We start from the raw sequence: 20,311 nt of genomic DNA, 5'->3' as shown, positions 1-20,311 counted from the left end.
TTCATTCACTTTTGACATATTATGAAAGACTTGCTGAAAATATCTATTGAAATTGTATTTAGTCTTCATAGGTAAAATGGTCATTTCCATAGTAAGTTAGTCTGTTTTCCCACTTCAAATTTCCTGATAAATTCATTAATTAATTTAATAATACATATAACAAATCAGCATTCCATTTTTTATAATCTCATATTGGTTATCATTCTTCATATTTAAAACTGGAAAAATTTGCCTCATGCCCAGGCACAAGTAACATCTTATGATAAAAAATAAGCTAAAACCTGTGCAAAACCAAGATAGGTGGTGGTTAAAATAACTCATCTTTTAGTATTCTGATGGCTACTTGTTTCTATCATTAACCTTCAATAATACATGGAGCCTGCACATTTGTTTAACAGGTCATAGAAGATTTTTAAAGTAGTTTTAAAGTAACTAATCACACCAGCTCTAGAAGTCTTTATGAGTCACTTAAAATACAGACCTTATTAAATAACTTCAGCACAGATGTCATACTTTCTATTACTAAATAAAGAATTTTGCTGTTGATAAAAAACAAACAAAAAACTTCACACATTAAAAAAAAAAAAAAAAAAAGAACGTACCAAATGTCTAAAACAAAACTATTTAATTACTTGGTACTTGGCCTTTTTTGTAGGACTTAATCCAGGATATAAATGGGGCACTCCTCCTCCTTTCTGAAAGTGTTTTCATTTTCTGTTGAGAAAGAAATAAATGAATAAATAAAATGAAGACCATGTGACTTGTAAAGTGAGTAAGTGCCAATTTTGAAACCAATTCAGCAAATTTTGTATTGCCTGCCCTTACCTCTCAAAGAGACCCCAATCTCACTGTACAGATAACAGAACATTTTAACTAGGATAGTAAGTGTGCAAAAGTGGTAGAGGCTTTAAATATTTTTTTATGGACAGAGAATGTGGAGGTTAAATGTTGATCAGAGTATTTGGGAAAAGTAGTATCATACCCATTAACATCAACTGTAGCTAATACATATATTGTTTACTATGTTCCAGCCCCTCTGCTAAAGGCAGAAGTGGAGTATCTCATTTATATTCCAAAATGCCATCTGAGTAGCTCTATTATCTCTCTTTCATAGGCAGAACAGACCCTAAACTGGGCCTCAAAGAAAGTCAGGATTTGAAGAGATCAAGTAAAGGGAGATGAAACAAATCCTCTACAGCAAAAGAGACTAGATTCTTACATATTTAATAGACTTAAATATTTACATATTTAGGATCCCATCTTCCAAACAGATTACTTTGTTTCAGAGGACCTATGATTTTTGATAAATGGAGATTTATTCAACTTGTATGCTCCAGATAACCACTTTCTAAATTTAACCTTATAGATTTACCATCCATTCTAGATAAAGTCAGTGGGCCTGCCAGTGGAAACAAATAGGTAAAATCACCAATATGTTCCTCAATTGCCAGGACTGAAGTCCAGGTGTTGGCCATTTTTCCTGCTCTACTCTCTCACCTTATACTGGCCAGAGGTCTCCCCTACCACCAGAGGGCCTAGGTCAGCAATCCTGGGAACTGGGTGCTGCTTTAGGAAGAACTAGAGAAAACTAATTGGCTCAGGATCAGTACACATCATTACATTATTCATAAAGGAAGTGCTTCTAGTAAAATCAATCCTAGATCCAGCACAGGAAGAGGGAAATAATCATTCTATTGGAAAGGGATACTGAACTTCTTTGGCACACTTCTTATCCCCCAAATTCACCATGTCCTCAGGATCTCTCCACAGTTACTGTCAGCAGTGTTCTGCCTCAGTGTTGTTCTCCCTACCTTAATCTTTTGGCTCACATGTAGAAACTCAATGTCCCAACCTCCTTAGTACAGCTCAGAGGGCAACTGACACAATTACATAAACCATGACTAAAAGACAGGAAGTAAATGGGTGAGAAATAGACAATACCATACTTCTCAATCAGGAATTATTAACCAGGAATGAGTTTCAGGGATGGTTCAATTGTGTATATCTCTTGTTTAGATGATATGTACCTATGCCTTCTTTCTGGAGAGAGAACCCCCAGTTTTCTTCAGATCCTAGAAAAGTCTGTGGTTTTGATAACCTATGTTCTATCTTACAGCTTGTCACTTTCATCCCTCTGTCGTCATTACTCATGTCTCTTAGGAACATAACTCTCCTCAATCCATCATTATGAGGCTAGTGTGGCAGGGAGAAAGAAAATCTAGCAGAAAAGTACTTCTACTGCGAGGTCCAGTGACTTGTCCCCATGTGAAGAATGTCAACAATAAAAGACGGGTTGATGTTACTAAGAAGGATAGTGTTTTGTTGACAGGCACATATTCTGAGATTCTGTTTCACCTTTGGGCCTGGGCTAAATTCCTCCCACCAATCCTCCAGACACCCTTTATTCAGCATCTATTTACCATGCTTTGAACTTTGAAATGTGCAAATCCGTTAAGTCTTCCCTGGGTTCCTTACTCCATTTGACATAAATTAATTTGTGCCTAGTCTATCTTAGTAGAACCACATTCCTGGATCTACCTCAGCAGCCATGCTTCTGTGGCCCCTAACCCTCTGACATCATATGCAGCAGATCCGTGCTCCTCACTGGTAATACAAGTGTGCCTATGTAGGAAAATGAAAATGAAAAAGGTAATTGAAGAAAAATATTTTTGATCTTTTGTTTTCAACAACTCAGAAAACACTGTTTACATGAAAACCTGTAGGTTTTCTCTCTTTAGAAGTTAACTTCATATTAACCAAGAGATACAGTACTAATGTTGGAACCTCTAAATCATTCTGAAACTGGTCATTCCTAATTTTCACAGAGATCATAGGAAGAGAATGCCTGGCAAGTGAAGGAAAAGGATAAAATATTTAAGCTTGGTGAACTGCAATTTTTCATCCTTTCTTCTGTTACAATCCCTTCAGGAAGAAAAACATCTAAACACTTCAGTTGAATTTAAGCCCACTGTGCTGAAGTCACTTCCAAACATTTAAAATTAGCAAAGCATTAAAATGAGGGCTTGGAGGGCTTGCTTCAGAGAGCAGGGCAGCCAGATACTGAAGGAGGGCTTGGAGGAAAGCTTTTATAGAATTCAAATTTCAAGCCTATAAAAAAAAAGTTATCAAATTTACAAATTAGCTTATTCAAATTTAACCATTAATCCTTTTGTTGCTAGTCTATATAATTTTGTAATCAATAAGCTGTTTCATTCTTGTCTTCCCAATATTTATATGTGTTGACATACCTCAGGAACAAGGTATGCTAACAAGCTCTGCTAAGAAACAAAAATTTAGTTTTAAGCTTGCACCTTGCTTCTACGTCCTATTGTCACAACCGGGTTTTTTTCTTTTAATTTATTTATTTTCAGAAAAACAGTATTATTTTTTCACCACACCCAGTGCTCCATGCAATCCGTGCCTTCTATAATACCCACCACCTGGTACCCCAACCTCCCACCACCCCCGCCACTTCAAACCCCTCAGATTGTTTTTCAGAGTCCATAGTCTCTCATGATTCACCTCCCCTTCCAATTTCCCCCAACTCCCTTCTCCTCTCTAACACCGCTTGTCCTCCATGATATTTGTTATGCTCCACAAATAAGTGAAACCATATGATAATTGACTCTCTCTGCTTGACTTATTTCTCTCAGCATAATCTCTTCCAGTCCCGTCCATGTTGCTACAAAAGTTGGGTATTCACCCTTTCTGATGGAGGCATAATTCTCCATCATGTATATGGACCACATCTTCCTTATCCATTCGTCCGTTGAAGGGCATCCTGGTTCTTTCCATAGTTTGGAGACTGTGGACATTGCTGCTATAAACATTGGGGTACAGATGGCCCTTCTTTTCACGACATCTGTATCTTTGGGGTAAATACCCAGGAGTGCAATGGCAGGGTCATAGGGAAGTTCTATTTTTAATTTCTTGAGGAATCTCCACACTGTTCTCCAAAGAGGCTGCGCCAACTTGCATTCCCACCAACAGTGGAAGAGGGTTCCCCTTTCTCCACATCGTCTCCAACACATGTTGTTTCCTGTTTTGTTAATTTTGGCCATTCTAACTGGTGTAAGGTGATATCTCAATGTGGTTTTAATTTGAATCTCCCTGAGGGCTAATGATGCTGAACATTTTTTCATGTGTCTGATAGCCATTTGTAGGTCTTGATTGGAGAAGTGTCTGTTCATATCTTCTTCCCATTTTTTGTTTGATATGTTTGCCTGTTTCATGTGTGTTGAGTTTGAGGAGTTCATTATAGATCCTAGATATCAACCTTTTGTCTGTACTGTCATTTGCAAATATCTTCTCCCATTCCGTGGGTTGCCTCTTTGTTTTCTTGACTGTTTCCTTGGCTGTGCAGAAGCTTTTGATTTTGATGAAGTCCCAAAAGTTTATTTTCGCTTTTATTTCCTTTGCCTTTGGAGACAAACCTTGAAAGAAGTTGCTGTGGCTGATATCGAAGAGATTACTGCCTATGTTCTCCTCTAGGATTCTGATGGATTCCTGTCTCACGTTGAGGTATTTTATCCATTTTGAATTTATCTTCGTGTACGGTGTAAGAGAATGGTCGAGTTTCATTCTTCTACATATAGCTGTCCAGTTTTCCCAGCACCATTTATTGATGAGACTGTCTTTTTTCCACTGTATATTTTCTCCTGTTTTGTCGAAGATTAATTGACCATAGAGTTGAGGGTCCATATCTGGGCTCTCTACTCTGTTCCACTGGTCTATGTGTCTGTTTTTATGCCAGTATGATGCTGTCTTGGTGATCACAGCTTTGTAAAAAAGCTTGAAATCAGGTAACGTGATGCCCCCAGCTTTATTTTTGTTTTTCAACATTTCCTTCATGATTCGGGGTCTCTTCTGATTCCATACAAATTTTCGGATTATTTGCTCCAGCTCTTTGAAGAATACCGGTGGAATTTTTATCGGAATGGCATTAAAAGTATAGATTGCTCTAGGCAGTATGGACATTTTAACAATGTTTATTCTTCCGATCCAAGAGCATGGAATGGTCTTCCATCTTTTTGTGTCTTCTTCAATTTCTTTCATGAGTGTTCTGTAGTTCCTCGAGTACAGATCCTTTACCTCTTTGGTTAGGTTTATTCCCAGGTATCTTATGGTTCTTGGTGCTATAGTAAATGGAATTTATTCTCTATTTTCCCTTTCTGTATTTTCATTGTCACAACCAGGTTTTGACCACTGGGTGAGCTAAAGCTTCTCACTACTGTCACTTTTGTCTGGGATGTGTATGATCCTCTATTTACCCCAAATCATCTCAACTAGAATCAATGTGAGCATTACATTAACACAAATGTCATCACACCAGACCGTTGTAGAAGGGTATACATTCTTTTCCAAGATTAAGAAACAAATACTTTTACTTTTGGCTGTCTTTCCTCTTTCTGTGAGACAATCATTTTGAAATAAAACAACAAACACAAGCATCTAAGTAACATAGGAGAATAGGCACTTGGCTAGGAGATCCTGGAATTAAATTCTGTACCCTTGTTCTAGCACTTAACTTCTGAGCCCTCTGAGATCATAGAACCATCCGACCTAGCACAAATAACAGGGTAAGATTATGTGGAAAACAACGTGGTAATATGACATACCCAGTGAGGCTCTGGAGCACATAAGCAGGTTACATACAGAAATATGAGAGCAGACCTGTCCTTATATGTTATGATTTCTTCCTCTGCTCCACTTGACCCTTGCAGGGTTCTGGAGTATCACTGTGGGCCTTGAAGTTGGCTGGACTTTCTTCTTTGGCAAAACCACCAGTTGCAGCCTCAGGTCATTATACCTTTTCAGCAGCACCAAGGAGTAGACATGGCCAATCACCAGTGCCTTGTCCCTAATATTCCCTTACAAGGCAGGGTTTCACTACAGTTCTCCCATCATGGCCCAGACAAGGGGATAAGATTTACACATCCATGGCACACCCTGCTAAACAGAGGCTCTCTGGATGCCCTGGTAGCCACCTATCTGCTTTCCAGCCGAAGGGGTGACTGTAGCAGAGACAACTCTAATGGTTGGGAAGCTCTGCCTTGCAGCACACTCTCACCTTCCTCATGCAGAGGGGAAGGATATGGTCATCAAACTCAGAAGCCATAATGGTAAGAAACAGAATGTATAAAATGAGTGTGGAAAGCAGGCCCACATCTATCCAGATTCAGATGTATTCTAACCTGGCAAAGACTACTGCCAAAGCTGAGGTTCCAGAGGGTCAATGCGGGGGTAGAAGAGGAAATACATATCCTCTCCTAGGTGTAAATTAGGATCCTGGCAAACAAGGAAAGCAAAAGGCCATAGAAAAGCTGGGCTTTCCACCTTTTGAAATGGGAGCTGATGTGGGCACATACATTCCATTTTCAGAGTCCACACGCCATTGAACACACATCCAGAAATAGGTATTACCTTTCAGTTGTGCCATAGGATAGCTCTCTGTCAAAACGTGGTCAAGACTGCTCAGCACAGCACCAACACACAGTGCTGATAGGACTGTTTCTGCTGTTGATTGGACGTTCCTAATCCAAACTTGTACTAAATAAAAAAATTCAAACAGAAAAATAATTATGAAATAAACTGGGCTGTGTTGACTGAAAGTTCCTTTCCTGGTGGCTGACAGAAAGGAGTTTCCTCTACTCCCTTTCCAGCCACCCACACTGTAGCTAAGTCCTCCGTTAAGTAAGCAAATACTAACCTTCACCCCCATCCAAAACTGCTTCAGAAAACTGCTGCAGTTGCCAAACTAACTGAGCATCCAGCTCGTGGCCTCTGTGCACACACCAGGAATGCCACAGTCCCTGAGATCTCCAACACTTAGGATACCAAGTGGTAGAGCAAGCTTTACCCTTGATGAAACTGTCTTTCAGAAATAGTGTGCTACAGCTACCATAACAAATAACAGGCTAGGCAGACTGAACCACAGACATCTAGACACCTGGTATGCATAGTTTTGGAGGCTGGCAAGTCCAAAGTTAAGGTGCCAGAAGATTCAGTTCTTGATGAGACCCTCTTTCACATCTATAGCCGGCTGTCTGCCAGCTGTACTCTCTTCATAAGGAGGACAGAGATAGACAGAGCGAGTAAGCTTTGTGGTCTCCTATAACGGGGATTCTGTCCTCCTGACCTAATCTAACACAGGGAATCAGGACTTCAACGTGAGTTTCTGGAGAAGGCACATTCAGTCCATAATAGAGTTATTTGCCAAATGCTCTGGGGATGAAAGAGGTATGAGTCATGAAACTACAGTGAATCAGAGTAACAAAATATGCATACATTTCTTCAAGCACTGTGTACACGAGTGTATGTACATGTAAGTGCATGTATATAGACATATATGAACTTGGTGTTAGTCATATATCCAGTTATTTCTGTGATATTTTATAGCTTACAAACCTGTATTAGTGGCAGTTTAAATTGAAATCTAGTATATTTTCAGCTACTAATAAGTTCTAGGAAGGCAAGCTTTATAATCACATCTTTCTGTTATGTCGTTATGTGGTTCTAAAGATATCTTTACTTTGAAAATAACAACCACCAAGTCCTGGATGGCATGATAAAAACTTTGACAGGATTCAGACCCTTCAGTTAGTGAAGTCTCCTTTATTGTAGATGACATCAAGCTGTGTCACCTCTCCCAGTCTATGGAACACTGTGGGGGAGTGGGGGATTCCTTTGTGGATATGGTCCATATTTCATCCTGCAGACCTTTGCTGGAATCAAAACCTGGAACAATGGTGAAATCACAGAGAGTGACAGATTGTTTCATAGCCATCTGACCCCGGAACAGAAGCAACAACTGCACTATTTAGTACCTGTGATTTGTGAATTTTCAGTATCTAAGTTGCAATTCTCTATTTTAACTATTTTACTTTAAACTGATCATTATTTTTTATCCAAATGTGTAAACATATGATTGTCCTTATGTTTTGTTTTATAAAAAATACAATTTAGGGGTTCCTGCTTGGCTCAGTCATTAAACATCTGCCTTCAGCTCAGGTCATGATTTCAGTGTCCTGAGATGGAGCCTCGCTTTGGGCTCCCAAATCAATGTGTAGCCTGCTTCTCATTCTCCCACTCCCCCTGCTTGTTTTCCCTCTCTTTCTTTGTCTCTCTCTGTCAAATAAATAAAATCTTTAAAATAAATAAATAAATAAATAAACAATCCATTCTGTTCTAACACATGGGTGTTAGAGTCATAAATTAATTTTTCTTTTGCCCTCCTAAAACACACTGTTATGTTCACACTGTAAGGAAATATAACTTTGGTAGCAAGAGTTTTTCCACACACTCAAGATTCATGACATAAAACATTTTCTAAATTCAGAGAGTTTCACCTGGCTGTGCCAATCATGTGACTGTCCAGAGAGGCACAGAATTCAATGCACAAACATGTAACTCTGAGATATAATTCTCTAAGTTTGTGGAAGATGCAAAGCTTTCTGACAGTAAGTTAGACTAAGATACCAGCCTGGAAAGCAGACATGGCTAAGGAACTCCAGAAGGATGATGAGTGCCTTGTATAACACTTCTGAAAATGACAGATACGAAGGAATTAAAATCACCCATTTCCAAGGTAATCAGCCTAGCAATTGCATCATTTATTGTCACTATTAGTTAATACTTACTGTGATGATTAATTTTATTAGCCAAGTTGACTGCCCACAAGGTTCCCGGATTAAACATTTCTAGGTGTGTCTGTGAGGTATTTCTGGATGAGATTGCCATTTATATCACTGATTGAATAGGACAGGTGGCCCTCCCCAAAGCGGGTAGGCATCAGTGCATCTCTTGAGGACCTTCACAGAATAGGGTGGGGGAAGGAGAAATTCACCCCCTTTTTCCTGTCTCACTGTTGAGCTGGGACATCTCATCTCATCTTGATTCATGCCAAAATATGGGGGTCAACTGAACTACCAGTTTTCCTGGGTCTTCAACTTACACTGGCAGATCACATGACTGTCATTGGTCTCTTTCTCTGGAGAACCCTCCCTAAAGCAAGTACCTAAAATTTACTTAATGAATGGCAGCTGTGAACATAACATTCAATGGTAGAAGGAGAAAGTAGAGATTCTGCTCCCCAAAGAAGAAAATTACCTCTCAGGAGGAAAACCTCTCATATGTGCTTTTCTCAGAAGTTCATACAGAATTCTAACCTACTCGCTCCTATGCCTGTATGTTAGAAATAGTAACAAAAGCATCTATACTATAGTTAGAAAAAGAAACAGAGTTTGGAGATCTGGTCCAAATTCTAGCTTTACTGCTTACTGCATGTGGCCTTGGCAGGGCTCAGTCCCTTCTTCTTTAAAATAAGTTAATAATACTTAGCTCATCTATTTGATGTGTAATATATGTAGTTAGGTATTCACCTAATGAGGTTTTGATATTTCCTATTATCCCATAAATTATAAACATTAATTGTTATCTTTCTTTTCAAGTTTCTATGTTATTTGATATTTCTTTCCTTCAAAGTTGACTACTTGGAAGCATAGTGCTATGGACTGATGCCTATGTCCCACCTAAATTTATATGCTGAAGGTTTAATTTCCACTGCATGGTATTAAGAGGCAGGCATCTTTGGGAGTTGATTTAGGTTTGGATGAGGTCATGAAATTGAGGTCCTCTAGGATAAGATTAGTGCCCTTATAAGAAGTGAACAGAGACATCGAGTTCCATCTCCACATCTCTCCCTCTCTTCTTCATTCTCTGGTCTCTTCCCCATCCCATGGAGACACAGAAGATGATGCCCAAACACAAGCCAAGGGAACCCTCAACCAGGAACTGAAATGGCTTGCTCCCAAATCAAAGGCATCCACAGCCTCCAGAACTGTCAGAAATCAAGGTCTGATGTTTAAACCACCCAATTTAGGGTATTTTGATATGGCAGCCAGAGATGAGTGAGACAGATAGCATCCACTCTTTTGCATGTCAATTTTTCCTTATCAAACTCAAAGAAATAAAACTCCTTCTATGGCTTTACACCTCATTTCACTTGGTAAAACATAACTAATTGGCTTCTGCACCTAAAATCGCAGAATATACTTTCTTCTTCTGAACCATAAGAAACTATTTGTGAACTATACAAGGTATGGATTCTGAACACCATTACAGACAAAGAAACAAAGTACACTCACTAGTGTGGAGATCACACCAGAGAGAACAGTGGGTATTTCTGATTAATCTGATTCAGATTTTGATAATTTCAGACTCCTCAAAGACAAAAAAAAAAAAAAAAAAAAAAAAAAAAAAAAAAAAAAAAAAGCCTGATTTTATCAACTCGCTTTGTGAATAACACAAGAAAAGACTTCAGGAAAATATTGGTTTATCCACAGGCATAATATTTTCTCAGTATTATAGAGTAGAACTAAAGCTTACTCACAAAGAAGTTTCCTTCAAACCAAACCATAAGACACACGTGGCCAAAGTTGGCTCTCGATGGTATTGTACCATGAGCTGCAATTAACAGATTTGGACCCAGTGAATACAGAAAGACAAGACAGAATAATGTGGTCAACAATAGTTGCTACATTGTAATATGTTGAAGTTATTTTAAAATCCCATTGGTCCAACTGACTTTCTGTGCCTTTGAGTCTTTCTTTCTTATCCCAACAACCATCTTACTCAAGGGGTTTTCAATTAGTATGAGAAACCAAAGGGTCAGAGTGCCTGAGTATGACACAAATGATCCCTAACCGAAATTACTCTAATACGCACTTCCATTTCATTCTATAAAAAACTGTTCTATCCAAATGTGGATCTCCTCAAGGATACCTTATCCAGAAGGATCAATTCTATCCAGAATGCAATATCCAGAAGCATTATCTCTATGCTCCTATTATCTTTTAGAGCAACATTTTTAGATGTAACTAGACAAATCTATTGTGCTTTATTCCAAAGAGTATAAGTGACAGAAAATCCTTGATTTCTAGAAATAATCAAATCCTCTGACTAGTGAATAAATGTGAATGAACCAGTCAAGTGATTCTGCTTCAGGTGAAAATACTAAACATGGCTATAAAATAAAGAAAATAACTTCTTATACAGCCTCTACACACTGGCTGCTCAAACACATCATGTCTTTTCCTACCACAGGATCTTTGAATAATTGCTCCTACTTCTTGAAATCTTTTTACAGCATCTTGTGGTCACCCATCAAAGAGTATGGCCTCACTTAAAGGAGGCCTTCCTAGAAACATTAATGCCAGAGTGGCCTTGCTCCATATCCATATTTGCCTTTAATTATAGCTATCACCATTTATTAATCCTTGGTAATATTACATTTGAGTATTTCTCTCAATCTCTGCTGTCCAGTCTAGTATCCAATAAACACCTGTTGCAACTTAAATTTAAATTTAAATAAATTATAATTAAGTAGAATTACAGAAAATAATGATAAATTGGATTTCATCAAGACTGAGAACTCTGTTCCTTGAAAAACATTCTTAAAAGAATAAAATGCCCAGCCACATAGTGGGAGAAAATATTTGTAGATCACATATATGATAAGGAACTGGAATCAGAATATATAAATAACACTCAAAATTCAATAATATAAAAACTAAAAATCCAACTAATTTTGGGCAAAATCTTTGAATACAAACTTCATTCTACATAACACTTGGATGATAAGTTCATAAAAAGATGTTCACCATCTCTAGTTGTTAGGAAAATGCAAATCAAAGCCACAGTAAAATGACGTATTATTCCAAGATAGCTACAATCAAAAAGATAGTAAGTGTGGGTGAAAATATTGAGAAACTGGGCTCCTATACTACCCTTGGTAAGAATGTAAAACCACTTTGGAAAACAACTGGATAGTTACTACAATGTTAAATCTACAGCTAAAATATGACCAAGCCATTCAACCCCTAGGTGTATACCCAAAAGAAATGAAAGTGTAGGTCCATTCCAAGACTTAGAGTCAAGATGGCAGAGAAGTAGCAGGCAGAAACTACTTTAGGTAGCAGGAGATCAGCTAGAGAGCTTTTCTAAAGACTGCAAACACTTACAAATCCAAAGGGAGATCGAAGAACAGCAATTCTAGAAACAGAAAATCAACCACTTTCTGAAAGGTAGGACTGGTGGAGAAGTGAATCCAAAGCAACAGGAAGATAGACTGCGGGGGGAGGGGCCAGCTCCCGGCAAGCGGTGGAGCAACGGCACACAAAATCAGGACTTTTAAAAGTCTGTTCCACTGAGGGACATAGCTACAGAGGCTAAACTGGGGTGAAGCCCATGCGGGGTAAGTGTGGCCTCAGGTCCTGCAGGGTCACAGAAGAATTGGGGAGTGTCTGAGTGTCGCAGAACTTACAGGTATTAGAATGGGAAAGCTGGATACAGAGACAGAGCCCAGGAGTGACCTTTCATCTCAGGGTTACCTTGACACAGTCACAGGCTCTGTGAGCTCAGAGCGCGGCCAGAGGCCAGGGAGATGGGAGTAATTGGGCGCTATTCTCTGAGGGCACACTGAGGAGCGGGGCCCTGAGCTCTTGGCTCCTCCGGGCCAGAGACTGGGAGGCCACCATTTCCATTCCCATCTTCCGGAACTCTACAGAAAGCATTCAGGGAACAAAAGCTCCTGAAAGCAAATCCACACTAGTTATGCAGCCCAGCCCATGATAAGGGTGGTGCAATTCCACCTGGGGCAAAGACAGTTGAGAATCACTACAAAAGGCCTCTCCACCAGAAGGTCAACAAGAAATCTAGCCAGGACCAAGGTCACATACCAAGGAGTTCAGTTTCAATACCAAGGAGAGCAGCGGAATTCCAGAGGAGGAGGAAAGCAAAGTATGGAACTCATGACTTTCTCTCCATGATTCTTTAGTCTTACAGATAATTTATTTTTTTTTTCTTTTTCAAACTTTTTTCTTCTTTGTTTTTCTGCAAAATTTTTTAAACTTTTGCCCTTTTCTTTTTTAACATTTTTAACTAGTTTATATAATATACATATATTTTTTTTTCTTTATTCATTTTATTTTCTAATTATTTATTTATTTATTTTCCTGGAACTCTTTTTATCCCCTTTCTCACCCACACGATTTGGGATCTCTTCTAATTTGGTTAAATCAAATTTTCTTGGGGTCGTTGCCACTCTTTTAGTATTTTACTTGCTCCTTCAAATACTCTTATCTGGACAAAATGACAAGGTGGAAAAATTCACCACAAAAAAAAAAAAAATAAAAAAGAACAAGAGGCAGTACTGAAGGCTAGGGACCTAATCAACATAGATATTGGTAATATGTCAGATCTAGAGTTCAGAATGATGATTCTCAAGGTTCTAGCCAGGCTCGAAAAAGGCATGGAAGATATTAGGGAAACCCTCTCAGGAGATATAAAAGCCCTTTCTGGAGAAATAAAAGAACTAAAATTTAACCAAGTTGAAATCAAAAAAGCTATTAATGAGGTGCAATAAAAAATGGAGGCTCTCACTGCTAGGATAAATGAGGCAGAAGAAAGAATTAGTGATATAGAGGAGCAAATGACAGAGAATAAAGAAGATGAGCAAAAGAGGGACAAACAGCTACTGGACAATGAGGGGAGAATTTGAGGGATAAGTGACACCATAAGACGAAACAACATTAGAATAATTGGGATTCCAGAAGAAGAAGAAAGAGAGAGGGGAGCAGAATGTATACTGGAGAGAATTATTGGGGAGAATTTTCCCACTATGGCAAAGAGAACAAGCATCAAAATTCAGGAGGTTCAGAGAATGCCCCTCAAAATCAATAAGAATAGGTCCACACCCCGTAACCTAATAGTAAAATTTACAAGTCTTTGTGACAAAGAGGAAATCCTGAAAGCAGCCCTGGAAAAGAAGTCTGTAACATACAAAGGTGAAAATATTAGATTGGCAGCAGACTTATCCACAGAGACCTGGCAGGCTAGAAAGAGCTGGCATGATATATTCAGAGCATTAAACGAGAAAAAACATGCAGCCAAGAATACTACATCCAGCGAGGCTATCATTGAAAATAGAAAGAGAGATAAAAAGCTTCCAGGACAAACAAAAACTAAAAGAATTTGCAAATACCAAATCAGCTGTTTAGGAAATATTGAAAGAGATCCTCTAAGCAAAGAGAGAGCCTAAAAGTAGTAGATCAGAAAGGAAAAGAGACAATATACAGTAACAGTCACCTTAAAGGCAATACAATGGCACTAAATTCCTAACTCTAAATAGTTACCCTGAATGTTAAAGGGCTAAATGCCCCAATCAAAAGACACAGGGTATCAGAATGGATTAAAAAAAAAATCTATATGTTGCATACAAGAAATTCATTTTAGACCTGAAGACGACTCCAGATTTAAAGTGAGGGGGTGGAAAACAATTTACCATGCTAATAGACATCAGAAGAAAGCAGGAGAGGCAATCCTTATATCAGATCAATTAGATTTTAAGCCAAAGACTATAATAGATGAGGAAGTACACTATATCATACTCAAAGGGCCTGTCTAACGAGAAGATCTAAAAATCTTAAATATCTATGTCCCAACATGGAAACATCCAACCATTTAATAAACCAATTAATAACAAAATCAAAGAAACACATCAACAATAATACAATAATAGTAGGGGACTTTAACACTCCCCTCACTGAAATGGACAGATCATCCAAGCAAAAGATCAAGGAGATAAAGACCATAAATGACACACTGAAACAGATGGACATCACAGATATATTCAGAACATTTCATCCCAAAGCAACAGAGTACATATTCTTCTCTAGTGCACATAGAACATTATCCAGAAGAGATCACAACCTCGGTCCTAAATCAGGTCTGAACCAGTATCAAAAGATTGGGATCATTCCCTGTATATTTTCAGACAACAATGCCCTGAAGCTAGAACTCAATCACAACAGGAAATTTGGAAAGAACCCAAATACATGGAGACTAAACAGCATCCTTCTAAAGAATGAGTGGGTCAACCGGGAAATTAAAGAAGAATTGAAAAAAATCATGCAAACAAATGATAATGAAAACACAACGGTTCAAAATCTGTGGGACACAGCAAAGGCAGTCCTGAGAGGAAAATATATAGCGGTACAAGCCTTTCTCAAGAAACAAGAAATGTATCAAGTGCACAAACTAACCCTGCACCTAAAGGAGCTGGAAAAAAAAGAAGAAAGAAACCCTAAACCCAGCAGGAGAAGAGAAATCATAAAGATCAGATCAGAAATCAATGAAATAGAAACCAAAAATACAATAGAACAAATCAGTGAAACTAGGAGCTGGTTCTTTGAAAAAATTAATAAGATTGATAATCCCCTGGCCAGACTTATCAAAAAGAAAAGAGAAAGGACTCAAATACATAAAATCATGAATGAAAGTGGAGAGATCACAACGAATACCAAAGAAATACAGACAATTATAATAACATACTATGAGCAACTCTACGCCAACAAATTTGACAATCTGGAAGAAATGGATGCATTCTTAGAGACATTATAACTACCACAACTGAACCACGAAGAAATAGAAAGCCTGAACAGACCCATAACCATTAAGGAGATAGAAACAGTCATCAAAAATCTCCAAACAAAAAAAGCACAGGGCCAGACGAGTTCCCATGGGAATTCTACCAAACATTTAAAGAAGAACTAATTCCTATTCTCCTGAAACTGTTCCAAAAAATAGAAATGGAAGGAAAACTTCCAAATTCATTTTATGAGGCCACCATCATCTTGATCCCAAAACCAGACAGGAATCCCCTCAAAAAAGAGAACTACAAACCAATATCCTTGAGGAACACACATGCAAAAATTCTCACCAAAACACTAGCCAATAGGATCCAACAGTACATTAAAAGGATTATTCACCATGACAAAGTGGGATTTATTGCAGGCCTGCAAGGTTAGTTCAACATCTGCAAATCAATGTGATACAACACATTAACAAAAGAAAGAACAAGAACCACATGATACTCTCAATAGATGCTAAAAAAGCATTTGACAAAGAACAGAATCTTTTCCTGATCAAAACTCTTCAAAGTGTAGGGATAGAGGGCACATAACTCAATATTATCAAAGCCATCTATGAAAAACCCGCTGTAAATTCATTCTCAATGGAGAAAAAAAGAAAGGTTTTCCGCTAAGATCAGGAACACAGCAGGGATGTCCATCATTACCACTGCTATTCAACATAGTACTAGACAACAAAAGAAAATTAAACACATCCAAATTGGCAAAAAAGAAGTCAAACTATCGCTCTTCGCAGATGATATGATACTATAAGTGGAAAAACCAAAAGACTCCACTCCAAAACTCCTAGAACTTGTACAGAAATTTAGTAAAGTGTCAGGATATAAAATCAATGCACAGAAATCAGTTGCATTTCTCTACACCAACAACAAGACCAAAGAAAGAGAAATTTAGGAGTCAATCCCATTTACAATTGCACCCAAAACTATAAGATACCTAGGATTAAACATAACCAAACAGGCTAAGAAGCTATACTAAGAAAACTATAAAGTACTCATGATAAAAATTGAGGAAGACACAAAGAAATGGAAAGATAATCCATGCTCCTGGAATAAGAATAATTATTGTTTATTATAAAATAAACAAAAAATGTTCATGGAACCTAAAGCAATCTACACTTTTTTTTTTCACCACACACAGTGCTCCATGCAATCCGTGCCCTCTATAATACCCATCACCTGGTACCCCCAACCTCCCACTCCCCTGCCACTTCAAACCCCTCAGATTGTTTTTCAGAGTCCATAGTCTCTCATGATTCACCTCCCCTTCCAATTTACCCTAACTCCGTTTTAATGCAATTCTTATCAAAATACCATCCTTTTTTTTTTTTCAAAAAAAATGGAACAAATAATCCTAAAATTTATATGGAAGCAGAAAAGACCTCAAATAGCCAAAGGAATATTGAAAAAGAAAGCCAAAGTTGGTGGTATCACAATTCCAGACTTCAAGCTCTATTACAAAGCTGTCATCATGAAAATAGCATGCTCCTGGCACAAAAACAGAAACATAGATCAATGGAACAGAATAGAGAGCCGAGAAATAGACCCTCAACTCTATGGTCAACTAATCTTCAACAAAGCAGGAAAGAAAATACGATGATAAAAAGCCTCTTCAATAAATGTGTTGGGAATATTGCACAGCCACATGCAGAAAAATGAAATTGGACCATTTCCATACACCACATATGAAAATAGACTCAAAATGGATGAAGGACCTCTATGTGAGAAAGGAATCCATCAAAATAATTGAGAACAAAGACAGCAACCTCTTTGACGTCAGCCGCAGAAACTTCTTCCAAGAAACATCGCCAAAGGCAAGGGAAGCAAAGGAAAAAATGAACTACTGGAATTTTATCAAGATCAAAAGCTTTTGCACAGCAATGGAGACAGTTAAGAAAACCAAAAGAGAACAGACAGAATGGGAGGAGATATTTGCAAACGACATATCAGATAAAGGGCTAGTGTCCAAAATCTATATAGAACTTAGCAAAATCAACACCCAGAAAACAAATAATCCAATCAAGAAATGTGCAGAAGACATGAACAGCCATTTCTGCAAAGAAGACATCCAGATGGCCAATAGACACATGAAAAAGTGCTCCACATCACTCGGCATCAGGGAAATACAAATCAAAACCACAATGAGATATCACCTCACACCAGTCAGAATGGCTAGAATTAACAAGTCAGGAAATGACAGATCCTGGTGAGGATGTGGAGAAAGGGGAACCCTCCTACTCTGTTGGTGGGAATGCAAGCTGGTGCAACCACTCTGGAAAACAGCATGGAGGTTCCTCAAAATATTGAAAATAGAACTACCCTATGACCCAGCAATTGCACTACTGGATATTTACCCTAAGGATTCAAACGTAGTGATCTGAAGGGGCATGTGCACCTGAATGTTCATAGCAGCAATGTCTACAATACACAAAATATGCAAAGAACCTAGATGTCCATCAACAGATGAATGGATAAAGAAGAAGAACTGGTATATATACACAATGGAATACTATGCAGCCATCAAAAGAAATGAAATCTTGCCATTTGTGATGATGTGGATGGAACTAGAGGGTATCATGCTTAGCGAAATAAGTCAAGCAGAGAAAGACAACTATCATATAATCTCCCTGATATGAGGAATTGGAGATGCAACATGTGGGGTTGACGGGGTAGGAGAAGAATAAATGAAACAAGATGGGATTGGGAGGGAGACAAACCATAAGTGACTCTTAATCTCACAAAACAAACTGAGGGTTGCTGGGGGAGGGGGGTTTGGAGAATAGGGGTGCGGTTATGGACATTGGGGAGGATATGTACTATGTTGAGTGCTGTGAAGTGTGTAAACCTGGCGATTCACAAACCTCTGCCCCTGGGGATAAAAACATTATATGTTTATAAAAAATAAAAATTAAACAGAATGTCGGAGGAAAAAAAAATGTTTCTTCTCTGAAACAGACGGGATTACCCGATGGAAGAAAGAGGTCAAGAACAAAGAATGTCAAGTTCATAATTTGAGGGAAGTATGTAGGCATCCAATGGTCAGTGTGCTGCATAAACAGGTGGTGTGCTGGCTTGGATGAAATGCTTTGCCCACACTCTCTGATGCTTTTCTCTTCTCATGTGTTCTACTACATCCTTTTTTTAATTTTTCTTTCATTTATTTATTTTCAGCATAACAGTATCATTATTTTTTCACCACACCCATTGCTCCATGCAATCCATGCCCTCTATAATACCCATAATACCCACCACCTGGTACCCCGACATCCCACCACCCGTCACTTCAAACCCCTCAGATTGTTTTTCAGAGTCCATAGTCTCTCATGATTCAACTCCCCTTCTAATTTACCCCAACCGCCTTCTCTCTAACTCCCCATGTCCTCCATGCTTTTTGTTATGCTCCACAAATAAGTGAAACCATATGATAATTGACTCTCTCTGCTTGACTTATTTCACTCAGCATAATCTCTTCCAGTCTCATCCATGTTGCTACAAAAGTTGGGTATTCACCCTTTCTGATGGAGGCATAATACTCCATAGTGTATATGGACCACATCTTCATTATCCATTCATCCATTGAAGGGCATCTTGGTTCTTTCCACAGTTTGGTGACTGTGGCCAATGCTGCTATAAACATTGGGGTACAGATGGCCCTTCTTTTCACGACATCTGTATCTTTGGTGTAAATACCCAGGTGTGCAATTGCAGGGTTATAGGGAACTTCTATTTTTAATTTCGTGAGGAATCTCCACACTTTTCTCCAAAGAGGATGCACCAACTTGCATTCCCACCAATAGTGGAAGAGGGTTCCCCTTTCTCCACATCCTCTCCAACACATGTTGTTTCCTGTCTTGTTAATTTTGGCTATTCTAACTTGTGTAAGGTGATATCTCAATGTGGTTTTAATTTGAATCTCCCTGATGGCTAGTGATGATGAACATTTTTTGATGTGTCTGATACCCATTTGTATGTCTTCATTTGAGAAGTGCCTGTCCATATCTTCTACCCATTTTTTGATATGATTGTCTGTTTCGTGTGTGTTGAGTTTGAGGAGCTCATTATAGATCCTGGATAACAACCTTTTGTCTGTACTGTCATTTGGAAATATCTTCTCCCATTCCATGGGTTGCCTCTTTGTTTTGTTGACTGTTTCCTTTGCTGTGCAGAAGCTTTTGATTTTGATGAAGTCCCAAAAGTTAATCTTGCTTTTGTTTCCTTTGACTTTGTAGACATATCTTGAAAGAAGTTGCTGTGACTGATATCTAAGAGATTACTGCTTATGTTCTCCTCTAGGAATTCTGATGGATTCCTGTCTTAAATTGAGGTCTTTTATCCATTTTGAGTTTATCTTCGTGTATGGTGTAAGAGAATGGTCGAGTCTCATTCTTCTACATATAGCTGCCCAGTTTTCCCAGCACCATTTATTGAAGAGACTGTCTTTTATCCACTGTATAGTATTTTCCTGTTTTGTCGAGGATTATTTGACCATAGAGTTGAGGGTCCATATCTGGGCCCTCTATTCTGTTCCACTCGTCTGTGTGTCTCTTTTTATGCCAATACCATGCTGTCTTGGTGATCACAGCTTTGTAGTAAAACTTGAAATCAGGTACCATGATGTCCCCCATTTTATTTTTGTTTTTCAACATTTCCTTAGTGATTCAGGGTCTCTTCTGATTTCATACAAACTTTTGGATTATTTGCTCCAGCTCTTTGAAGAATACTGGTGGAATTTTGATCGGAATAGCATTAAAAGTATAGATTGCTCTAGGCAGTATAGACATTTTAACAATGTTTATTCTTCCAATCCAATTGCATGGAAAGGTC

The 20,311-nt window shown here is 38.4% G+C and overlaps 1 protein-coding gene across 1 annotated transcript in view; it reads right to left on the bottom strand.

Moving 5' to 3' along the window:
- Window positions 1-625: 625 nt before the first annotated feature.
- Window positions 626-20,311, bottom strand: part of LOC131831260 (uncharacterized) — a 57,025-nt gene continuing 37,339 nt past the window's right edge. The window contains exons 5-7 of the mRNA XM_059173410.1: window positions 6,424-6,549; window positions 2,421-2,622; window positions 626-714 (exon numbers count right to left, since the gene is read on the bottom strand). Of these exons, the coding sequence (XP_059029393.1) occupies window positions 2,564-2,622; window positions 6,424-6,549 (185 nt within the window). The 3' untranslated portion in view covers window positions 626-714; window positions 2,421-2,563. The remainder of the gene's footprint in view (window positions 715-2,420; window positions 2,623-6,423; window positions 6,550-20,311) is intronic.

This window comes from Mustela lutreola, chromosome 5 (genome assembly GCF_030435805.1).
Source record: "Mustela lutreola isolate mMusLut2 chromosome 5, mMusLut2.pri, whole genome shotgun sequence".
NCBI classification, from domain to species: domain Eukaryota; kingdom Metazoa; phylum Chordata; class Mammalia; order Carnivora; family Mustelidae; genus Mustela; species Mustela lutreola.
Note: the sequence above shows the minus strand (reverse complement) of the source record. Positions and strands in the feature narration are given on the sequence as shown.